This window comes from Nesoenas mayeri (assembly GCF_963082525.1).
Source record: "Nesoenas mayeri genome assembly, chromosome: 9".
NCBI classification, from domain to species: domain Eukaryota; kingdom Metazoa; phylum Chordata; class Aves; order Columbiformes; family Columbidae; genus Nesoenas; species Nesoenas mayeri.
In genome coordinates, this window is record NC_137557.1 from 24,462,959 (window position 1) to 24,474,991 (window position 12,033).

A 12,033-nucleotide genomic window follows, 5' to 3' on the forward strand; every position below is an offset into this window, starting at 1 on the left:
AATGCGATGTGTATCTAACACCACATTAGTTTTAAAACTCTCAGTGATACATGCACTATATAAAATAAAAATTGCTAAACTTTTAATCTATTTCTGCCAAGAATATCCAGGTACCAAGATACTCAAGAACCAGAAGTAATCTTGATAGGCAGTATCTACAAAATTAGACCTTTTCCATACACAAGAAGAAACCAACATTAATAGAAATGTTTATCATTCCTTGTTAAAATCCTCTCACAAAAGCCATACATAAAACTCTTAGTAGATACAGAAAAAGCTCAAAAGTTTGTTAGCATAGGTAACCATTCAGTAGTTTAGAGAATCTTTTAGACATTTTGAAGAGATACTGTAGTTTTCAATCTGTATTTTCCCCAACAAAGCCAGAACTATGTCGACTCCCGTTTCAAAACCTAGTCAGTGGTTAAAACTAGCTTGAGTGAAGTCAAAGAGTAGTGTACAAAATATTTAACAGAACAGGGATGTGTCACATGAGTCTGTGTACTTCTTGAAGAAAGTATTTTCCACATTCAAGGTTTGTTTATTTGTCCCATAAACAAGATCGTACCTGAGGGATGAAATGAAAACAAGGATTACCACAGTCTGTAAAAACAGTTAAACTTTTCCATGAAAGCACAAAGTTCACAGAGCACAACCAAGCCACCTCGTCACAGGCTTGTCTAGCCTCCCTCAAGTGTGTGAGCCCACAGAAGCCTATGTTTGGATTGGTGGCCAGCTCGTGTTTCTAGAGACACACAGTTCTGTTGATGCTCTGTGGAGCCTCGGGATGGGGACTGCTGCCAGGGGCAGACTCTGCCCTGCTGCTGGCAGCTGCATCTTGTTCCCTACTAACTAGCATATCCATCATATGCATGTCATTGCAAGGAGTAGATGAGTTATTCACAGTCACTGGGGCAGCTCTGTTCTAGCAGAGCCAACCCATGCTGCCAAGAAACCATGATTGCTATGTTGGAACACTCACTTCTGTTCATGGCAGGCTGGGGCAACACTCCGGATCCTCAAAGCCCCTATTCTAGCCTTTGCCCTAGCACTCGTTCATTGCCCATCAGAAAGATGGGTCCTATTCACCAATTCACTGTCCCTAACAAAGTTATTTGCTCTCCACTCAGGGGAACTATGAGTATTAAAGGCTGTTCTTTTGTACCCATGAACCTGTCATGCTGGTTTCTGTTAACTTGGCAGCCAATATTTATATTTTTTTCCTGTTTTGAGTTGTACTCCAAATAAGATAATCTAATATAAAGGCATAAAATATATTTGCAGGACTTTTTTTAGAGTGATAGTTACTCGGTAGTTCCAGACTTCTTTTGTTTCTACTGCACAGCTAATATTCAACTTCTAAGCAAAAAAGTACATATAAATGTTGCTTACCTGTAGGATTGTGCCGGATGAAAAATACAAATGGCCTGTCTACTATGAACCAGGGAGGGGATGACCTGGCTATTAAAATTGCAGCTTGCAAGAAAGATAAGGTTTCAGGTTAGACAAAGCAAGTACCACAACACATTATATACTCTATCACAGTGAAGTTTCCTAGTGTATACTAGGAGCTTACACAGGTAGAGAGAAATACCTAAACCTAACAATTTGGATGTTTCAAGCCGCAGAGGTCACACGTTATTCTTGTAGGAACCATATTAAAAAGACAAAACACAAGACCCACAGAAAACTGGAAGGAAGTCTTGGGTTATCACACAAAGGCTGTAGCACCCTAAGTCCCTCTTTGCCATCTGGATAGCCAGCAGTATTGTGCTGGTGGCCAAAGTGTTAGCTATTAGAAGACATGTCTCTACAAGTAAGCCTGTTTATATTTCTTAGAGTGTACCAATGCTCTGATGAATATTGGCAAATTGGGATTTTCCTGAGAAATTACATAAAATCCATCAACTGATCTGATCTGAAGCCAGGGCACATTCCTGTGCTTGTCTCAAAGTGGGCTCTATCACTGCTTAGTGGTACAGCCCTGCAACATAGTTTTCCCAAGTCTGATAGTTATCAGTACACTTGCTTACTTGTTGCTGCAGAAGCTTTGGTTCCATCTTCACTAACTTCAATTTTTGTCTTTTGCAGAACATGAGATACATGAAGACCTTCTGCTCCTGAAAAACCCAAGGAGAACAGTGTTTTCAGGGCTCTTGCAGTTGGTTTTACTGAAACACCTTGTTTCTGGCAGCTACACTAGCATGGGTAAAAAATAAAAGCTGCTACAATGCTGCTGAAATCAAAGTTACAGTGAAGAACATTATTGGTAATAACTTTGAATACAGTCACTAAGTTTGTAATTATAAAAAAATAGGGAATAACCTATCTTACTCCTCCCTCCTCCCCATTTACCAGGCTTTCTTATTTGATGGTTTATGTTACAAGGGCTAACTTATATTTTTAATTTTAAATAAACAAATGACTGGAAAAAAAAAAGCTGTCTGAATTTGTTACACTCCCATTTATCTCAACAGGGGGAAAAAAAGGCACTTAGCAAGACACTTTACTTTCAGTGCAAAATACGAATTTATTTTCAAATTAAGCCAGCACAATGCAGGCCTTTCTGTTAGACCTCTCTGTAGAAGCTAATCAGGAGTTTAATGGAATCAGAGAACAGAAATAAGATGACGTTTTAGAGCCATAAGTTCAAAAACGTCTACACCCCACTCTCAAATACTAATATTTACAGCTCTGGTTTGGTCCAGTCCCTTAACTGGGAATTTAGTCCTTGAGCATTCCTACAGCTCAAGAAAATTTAAGTCATTGAAGACATACTTCAGGGAAAAGTTAAATACTGCAGTTGCAGTATTTGGTGCAGGCTAAGGTATGGTATTGTTAGAAGTCCTTCCATAGATTTTAGACAACACTTGAGACCCTCCAGTTGTAATATCAAATCTTAAGATGCAGACTAACTTGATTTACTGCTGTAATGCAAGATAAGTGGAAAAAAGCCACTGCAGCATTCAATAGAAGCAAACAGCCATGCTTGGCTGGCTACAAAATAGAACTTTGCTCCAATGTCATGGCAACACCTATCCAAGACAAAATAGACAACTGTATCAGTAAAACAGTGCTTTATTCAGTGCCAAAAACTATTAATAAAGACCACCATGGTTTCCATAAAAATAACTTACTTGTTATTTTTGCAAAGTTTGCCTTTGACTGGTCAAACATATCTGTAATGCCAAGAGCTTTCAGAGGGTCCTTTAAGTCTGTTTCTGCTACTGCTGTAAATCTAGTTGGGACAAATTAAAAAAAGAAGGTATCAGTATTATGCAGGGAAGTTGCCTTAAATGCTCTGTTCCTCCTGTACTGGAGAAGGAATACATATATAACTCCCAAAACATTCCCTGGCAGAGAAATGGATTATTAGTAGTACTTACTTAGGTAAAATAACCTGCACTCTTTTTGCTACCATGGTTGTCATCCAGCTTCCTATTGTTTTTGTGCTGATGTGAGGAATGATAGCAGAGAGTGGCGTTTTGTTTTCCGTAGGCAGAGCAATCAACATGCTTATCATTTCACCATGGTACGGCAATTCAATAATATTATACCACAGCTCATTTGGAGTACTTGTAGTGCCTAAAAAATAAGCAAAGTTAATGAGCCATAATTCTTACAGCCTTAAGTCTCTGTTTTACCTTCAGACATCCACTGTTTGTCAGAGTCTGTCAGGAACGCTTTGCCCCCAACTTAAAAGTGACTCTGAAGAGTCACAGACTGCCAGGCTTCCTGCTAGGCAACCTTCAAAAGTGGCATGGGGTCTGTACAGATACTAGTTTGACAAAGAAAACCAGACAGAATGATACCACAGAGCAAACACTCATTCAAATTTGATACGCATACTACTTTCCAAACCTCATCAGCCCAGAGTGATAAACCAGCTCTGTCGAAAATCACCAGGGCTGTGAATCAGCAGGATCTCTGCTTCAGATCTCAGCTCTACCAGAACTGACTGAGCAAGGAAAAACTAGCAGCAAGGAAAAGCAGCAGACTATCTTTCCAAACTGAAGAGATATTGTAGACAAGCTCTTTTTCCGCCAAGAGTTACTGGAGGAGCTCTTGTTTGAAGTAGTCTGTTGCATTTACTTGATTTTCTTGCTTAATAAGGATCTCATTAAGAATCAGTCTTAAGTCCTTTGAGGCAGTGGAGAACAGCCACTTCGAGGCAGCGCAGGAGGCCAACTAGATGAGAAGGAGTGAGATAGTAACGCTCCGAGAGTTACGGTGAGTGCCAGGAACGCTGTCTTTGAGCAACCCTCTCCTCCAAGTTCCCTTTGGTTACTGTGGGATTTCTGGCACGTGATAGGGAAGCAAATGATTTTTACAGGAGTTTCAAGTGAAAACTTGTCAGTTTAACTACAGACAGGGTTTCTGGGAAAGCTTTTGGATAGCAGTAAGATCTTATTATCTTTCCCCTTTCTTTATGTAAGTCCACGCTTGTCAGCCCAAGCTGAAAGTCAACATCTTCATTAGAAATTTACTCTCGTTGCCAGGGCCATGCAACCTGCCTTGACTGAGCTTGTATTGCTTGAAAACTGGTAGTATTGCACTTATTTCGCAAAAATTGTGCCAAGCTTGGCAGTTACTTCCTTTTACTAAGACAGTAGTTTTAGACTAGGACCTGCGGGTCAAAATACTGGTTGCATCAGTTGACTACAGGACAGTAACAAGAAGTAAACTGTCTGACAGTGAAGTGCTACTATCACCACTACCGAGGCATATCAAAGAGGAGAGGAGTTCATCTTCACTGTCAACTGATGGAATTTAAGATGCTTAAGAAATTTAAACTTTTAAAAACCCCTCTGTAAGCATAAATAAGAAAGAAACCTGTGTTAGGATACCAGAGACACCCAACCTAAAACCAGCCTCAACTTGGCAATATTTCTCTTGTTCCTTTCTAGCCTTAATAGCTTTTCTAGCTTAAACATAGATCAGCATAATGGAGTTTAACCAGTATCCAAATCAAAAGTTAAAAGCCTTTAAAATAGTATTGATAAAACCCATCTTAAGTTATGAACTTCTTTCAAACTCCACAGATAAACAGTATATACTGCAGTAGGCTTGCCCACTTCCCCCACTCACACTTTCAGCAGTTATCTCAAAATAATTACATTACATCTGCTCTAATATGTGCATTTAAGAGAGAAAGTTACAGCTGTTTAACATGAATCTACTAATATTAGTTGAGCACTATGACAGTAAAATTAGGCATTTAAAAGCACAGTGAGTCTTGATTTTTATTTGATTTACAGCAAGCTGGATTCTCAGGCCTGTTTCTCAGACTGTATTTAGCACAGATGGAAGTGAGTTCCAGACAGCACTGCTCTCTTCTGGGAAGGACGCAACAAAAGGTTCTTTTATCAGCGCTTGAATCTTACTTTGGCCAATGGAATCCCCACAGGGCTGCAACACTGAGGCTCTGAAGTACATTGCCAGTCACATGGAGCTGCCTGTGTCAGCTCTGAGAGCCTGATGGGAATCTGGCTGAACCTGCTGAACTTCTCTGTGACTCAATTTGCATTTGAAGAGCAGCTTCACACCTTGAGAGACACAGCGACACACTGACCCTGTGCTCCTCTGGCTCCCACAAGACTGGGGACTGCACAAATCTCACTTCTTTATTACACAGTAAAATACAGATTGATTCTACTCCAATCTGTCTTTCATATACAGCTCATCACCAGATAAACCTCAGGGTTCTGTTTCTGTTGGTAGTTTTCCTTTATTCTCACCCCTTAAAAAATAAGGATTTCTTATTACTACAAAGCTTAAGTATCATGCAAAGTTCTCAGTCTGGGTCCTACAGATTTTCCTTTTTAAAGACAACAGGATAAGGAAGTTCTTTGACAGAGTATTCAACCTTAGGCAACTGTTCAATACCCTGAACAAGCAGCTCATCCATACCTCAGCAGTATAACATCCTTCTGTAACACAAAGCCTCCTACACCATCTACAGTAAGCAGTACCATTAAAGATCACATGTACAGCAAACTGTTGTTTCAGTTGGAAGGAAAAGAGCTAATTTTACAACCACTACTGGTAGTAGTGGGAGTTACTGAGCTTACCACAGCGGAAGATAGATAACTGGGACAGCATAGGAACTTGGTAGATCTTCCCATCAGCTCCATAAAATGGGCGTTTCTTTGTATTTTCGGGTCGAAATCTTGATTTCCATAAGCCCTTGAAATACACAGCATTTACTAGAACCAGTCTGGTCAAACTGCCATCAATATCATCTGGAGCTACAACCTGATCAATCATTCCTAGAAGAAAAAGAAAGTCTGAGCATTTGCTGTCAATGGTGGCCAACTCTTCACCAAGAAACTGAAACACATATTACTTTAGGCCTCTTGATCTGTGAGTGTGCCAACTCATGGGGCAATACATTTGAGGTTCATAAAGCCAATGGTGTTCTTTGTCAAAAAGTAAGCCTTTGGGATAATTAGAAAGCAAACATCTTGGTAATCAATGAAATGATGTTTCCAGGACATGAGCAGGTCTAAGACCATGTTACAGTGGTGATAGTTTCAGCTGAAGCACTTCCCCATTCACACATTGCTCGCAACACTGCTATGCAAAACTGGTGATGTGTTAGAGAAAGAATTCGACAGCTCCTTCTCACAAATACCACATCCAACACCATTAACACTCCTCACATCCAGGAGGCACTGGTTTTAACTCCAAGAGATACCAAACAAGTAGTTCACCTAGACTGTGAATATGTTGCAAAACACCATCTCTTGTTTTAGCATATGTAAGCTTGACAACTAGATGCCAAGAGGACTGAACCATGAAGAGTTCTGTCAAGTCCGGATTAATTAAAAATCCTCCACTAAACATGACTGCTAAGAACACGGCCATATCTTCCAAGAGTTTAGGGCAATAAGAGCAAACGCTGAACTGCTCTACAGCTTTCCACAAGTGTGATTCACTGACTCAAACATCTAAGCTGCTTGAAAGCATCTTTTATGTTTGGGAAAGCTTGGATTTCTCAACAGTTGTATGAGGGCAAAGAACAGCAGAAGCTCCCTGAACCCATGGGCAGATGGACACACACCATACACATCTCTCAAGGCCAGCTTAAAGGCAATTTTCAGCTGCAAGGCAGATTTTTCTACCTCCCCACCTTTCCCCAGTATTTCCATCTGAATCTGAGAGGTTTCAGAAATGACCCTGCCATGCACAAAAAGCACTCACAAATACTCACCCCTCGTTTCATTTTTCACCCACTGGTTGATGGAATCACATGCTGCATTTGGGTCCTCAAAGTCCACACTCTTGACACTGCACTGAAATACCTCTTTGTTCCTTGTAACAAAAGGCACTTCCATTTTAAAGCCATTCTTTGCAAACACTGCATTAGCAATTGTAACAATGTCTTTATTCTTTTTTGAGACTATGAGCCTGTTTATCTTCTTTAACGCTTTACCAACTCCTAGTCGGAAAGAACAGTAAGTTTAAATTTAGAATAAGATGATGAACAAACAGTTACTTTATATGCAACTATTAATGACATGAAAGGTCAGATGTTAAATGCTGGACTAGAAAGAGATCAAAGCAGGCATTCTGAGAGGCCTTCCAAAATAACCATTTTCTGATCTCTCATCTGAAGAATGCTACTGTTTCCCAACAAAAATGTGACCTTCACTGTGATGCCTGCTGTCCCTCAAGCTGTCTGCTCAGAATGCTACAGACAGGGCTGGGGATAACACTGACATCCAAGCCTTAGTGTGGTGCTACTAACCACGCTTTTCCACAGAATAGACTGTTCCAAAATGTATTTCATATCAGTTCTGTGACAGTGACAAAGAAAGTCAAGGGCTCAGTCTGCTCAGAGTCAACAGGTCTGCAGGATTATGCAGGTGGTCTTGAACCTCAGAGTACGAAGCGAAAGTAGTTTTCTCACCATCCTTCATTTATGTTTACTGAGGAGAAAGGATACTGTCAAGATTTCATAGTAAGGTTCAAGTCAAGTCTTAATTTCCTTAAGGACTAGGTCCTGGCCTAAATCAACTACAAGCAGGTGTCAATCCCTTAACACATGAACTTGACTTAATTAAAAAAAAGAAAATGGAAAGCAGTAGGTTTCAGTGCTTAAAGGCAAAATCCCTATGACCTGAAAGCAGTTCATATTGAGTACTCGCTAGCTCCCTTGCTGTGTATGAGAGAAGGCATATGGCAGCACAGAAGAACTGCTATGTTCACCATACCCACTTCCCCCCGCTGTTATGGCTCATGAGTGAGTGCTTGTCTACACAGGGAAGTTATTGGCAGCCAAGCAACCTCCTATTTAACCATCAGAGTGAACAGGATCCTTAGGTGGCTGTTTTTACAGCAGTGATTAGTCGGTTACCCCTGTTTTCCAACACAATTTAGGCAGAAACATTTCCAAACTGCTTCCTTATGCAGACAAACTTGAGATGAGAGATATGAAGGGAATAAATTAGTTCAGAGTTATTCTCTTAGCTGCACATAAGAAAAAGCCTCAGATGGCTTTGCTGTTTCACGTATCATGAATGCTTTGGCAGTACCTTTTGTATGAATTTCTACATGTTTACTCTCCAATATTATGGGCAAATTCTTTTGGAGAACATACCATAACAGAGGTTCTCAAACTGTATTCTGTGGACCACTGGTGGTCCACGGAGCACTTGCTGGTGGTCCGGGGAGAGCTGGCTGGTCTCATCATGCTGGCTCTCCTCTTTGCTTCCCGCTGCTAAATTGCATTAAAAGACAGCTAAAGACAAATTAAATACTTTCCAACTATTACCTTTCCAGAGAAGCAGTTGCTGTAGTTGCCAAAGGACTGTAAGGCAATCATGAACAAGAGCAGAGGAGATATGTGCAAACAGATAGGTAGCATCCCATAACAAGTCCCTGTAATATGGTACTGGCCACCTTCTAAGGAGTTTGAGAACCTCTGTGTCTCACAGTTAGGATTAGAAAGCCTGCTGGCCAAATAAAAACAGCTGATATAATGCTTCAAAATTTTTGCAAGTACTTATATTTTGAGCATTCAGGTGTTCCTAAAGTTGACTATCCCATGAAGAGATTTCCATCTACAACATTTAGTTCTTAAGCTGACAAATCATTTTGCTGTACATTAAACCCAGAACCAAAACAGCAAAGCAAATGAAGACAGGCAACACATTATATGACAATACTGTTCAAGATTTAAATGTGTACTTAGCTCTTGGAGAGTTTCCTATTCCTGGAAGGAAGGTAGAATGCTGGTACTAAGATGTTAAGCCTTGCTGGCAAACATGAAAATACTCAGCATGCAAAGTAAAGCAGCAAGAACTTTCAGCCTACACCCTCTCAAAGGGCTGACATTGGCAGAGGAATACAAACACAAATTCATGCAGTGTCAGGCACAGAGACACACAGGAACGGCTGTTTCAAGAAGAGGGCACTAGAAGAACTACAGATTCAGGGACCCTGACAGCGGAAACACAAATGAACAAATCCGAAGAGCATCAAAGTGAAAGTATCAATTGCATGGTTAGTTTGCATTGCTTTCAACATGGTGATGAGAATTAAATATTTTCTTGCCCTGTTATCTAAGGAGTGATGCATTAAGGGTTGTTCAGTACAGCCTGAAATGGGGTACTGCAGCCTTCCCTCCACAGTGCTGGCACTGGACCACCATCCACACTGTTCTGGAAAATCAGTTTTGCAAGGATGAAGCCAGTTCTAGCCAGGGCCCTGAAGTCATTAACAAAGGTGCTTATAAGCCAGTTCAAGTATATGAACATGTCCATACTCAAATGGCCAATTAATTTCAAATGTGTCCATTTTGTGCTTGGGTAAACAGAGTTAATTGGTGTATGATGCAATCTACCACACTTTGAAAGCCATCTCAAAACAGCATGAAGATTCTGACATAAATCACACCCAAAAACACCTTAGGAATCACTGACCATTTACGCTGTATCTCATCATAGTTGTCAGCTGCTTCTTTGTCTTGCCATCAGCACCCAACTGCAACACCCCCAGGACTGATGCAATCCCATGAGGAGAAACAACAACATTGTCCTGAGGCTTAGCTTTCACTATCTGATTGAAGACCTGGATTCCAACATCAGAGCTGAGTTCCTCCAGAGGATAAAAACTGAACTGGGAACATACATATGTTAACGTCCCAAGAACAAAGAGAAGCGAGAAGTGCCAGTTCATGATTTCTGGTTGGAGATACCTGTAAGAGGACAAGAGGGGAAAGTTAAGTCAGCTTTCACAATTACAGCATTGTTATTTTCAACTTAAATTCTTATTTACCTACAGAGGAGGCAAGTCTTGCACATGCTCCGCATGTGATTCACAGAGCTCTGGCATGGGACTCACACCTGCATTTTACTGCTACCAGTATTTTAGGTCTAAATGTTTCCAGAAGCAGAGATAACTACAAAATAGCTATATATCAGTGACTATATAACAGGACCAAGTTGGGAGACTATGTCCTAATGATACACAAATTCAGTTAGTTTCATGTTTCAGTTAAACGGAGTCTTGGCATCCTATTTAAACTGCCCTTTAGGATAAATTAGTGCTAAGCAGCTTTGCGATATGGTCCTCGCCCACTAAGATGTGATGCACAGTACATTTTATAGATCATTTTCTGCAGTGAACAGAAGCATGTATACATATGCAAACAAACCTTCTGTTACAAGAATTTACACCTGCCTAGAATAATAAGAGTTAGCTGCATACCTGGCATTTTCCATGATGGGAATATAAAAGATGACTTTTAGACTTTAAAATGCAAGGTTAAGTTTTAATTTTAGCCTGTACTTGTCCATTTTAGAAAATTTAGCAACTAATGAGTACAGAAATAAGTTCATTCAAAACAGGCCCATCTTTACCTGCAGACCTAACACTCAACAGCATTCAGTATCCTTACACCCTTGAACTCCCAGGAGCTGAGGTACAAGCAGCAGCAACAGTTTGTTCAGGACCTCTCAGCAACTGATTAAGAGAACCAAGCCCAAATCTTAAACACTGAACACTGTAATTACAAGGCTGTACTTCCTCCTCATGAAGTGTATTCAATCCTTTTTTTGTTAGGGTAAGCAGGAATAGTCACGTAATAATCTTCTATATCATGAAATGAGGTTCCCTGCTCACCTTTGAGAAGTTCAATCACAACATTTTTATTTTAAGACATTTCAGCTGTGCAGTTCAAGAGCCCTCACTTCCATTTTCAGATCACCAAGCAAGCCTGTTCCCCCACTGAGCTGATACTGGTGCTCCAAAGAGCACGCTTAGGTGTTAAGTCTTTCAAACATGCTGAGGAGTCAAAAAGTTCCCTAGTTCCCCAAAGGCTAATCAGGCTGTAGAAGGCATACAACTGATTAAAATGTCATTTGCATACCACTCAAAATAGGTCTCTCCTCCCCTCCAGCCCTCTGCTCAGCACTGCACACTTGCTCTGGCTCCAGCAGCATCCAGGCAGGAGAACACCTGGGCTGAGGCATCACTGGCAGCCACCCCATGCTCACCAAGAAGAGTCCCAGCACCCAGAGCTCTACTGCTGCACAGCCCACCTATGCTGCAAGCCCAAACCACGTGGAGCCCTCCATTATCAGAAAACCAGCTGGTGTTTGCACAGATCCATTTAATCGTCTTTTAATAGCGTGTACTTTAACTGTGCTAAACCACTTGCAAGTAATGAAGACGGCATTTCCGCTTTCATCTACACCATTTCAGGGGACAGAATTGGCTTTATCAAAGTTTGCTGTTGCAGCACAGAATAGACCAAATGCTGAACCTGAAATAACACAGGAGTTGAGACATCTTTCTCCTCCAACCCAACTGTTAATACAGCCGTGACCAGAGAAACCTGTCAGACTGATTTAAGTTATGCAAGAAAAAGTGAAAGTGCTGTTTTACAAAGCAGGTTAACAGCCTGCCCACTAATTAAATCTTTCCCATCAAGCTACTAACCACCCAAGCAGTTTTTGGAGTCACTGAGGTACAATTCCTTCCAAAGGGCTCCATACCAGCCATCAACTGGTATCAGCTCAGGCTTACTCG

At 40.8% G+C, this 12,033-nt stretch overlaps 1 protein-coding gene across 2 annotated transcripts; it reads right to left on the reverse strand.

The window, feature by feature from the left end:
* Positions 1 to 527: 527 nt before the first annotated feature.
* SERPINE2 (serpin family E member 2) lies at positions 528 to 10,179 on the reverse strand (the record flags this gene model as incomplete). Of its 2 annotated transcripts, XM_080349991.1 has the most annotated exons (9): positions 528 to 565; positions 1,390 to 1,473; positions 2,031 to 2,117; positions 3,135 to 3,235; positions 3,384 to 3,582; positions 6,069 to 6,266; positions 7,211 to 7,438; positions 8,600 to 8,719; positions 9,924 to 10,179. In XM_080349991.1, 9 exons carry the CDS (start codon positions 10,177 to 10,179, stop codon positions 528 to 530), a joined length of 1,311 nt encoding a protein of 436 aa, XP_080206117.1. The 2 variants fall into 2 exon arrangements, with proteins under 2 accessions (XP_080206117.1, XP_080206118.1); XM_080349992.1 differs by lacking the exon at positions 8,600 to 8,719.
* Positions 10,180 to 12,033: the final 1,854 nt, after the last annotated feature.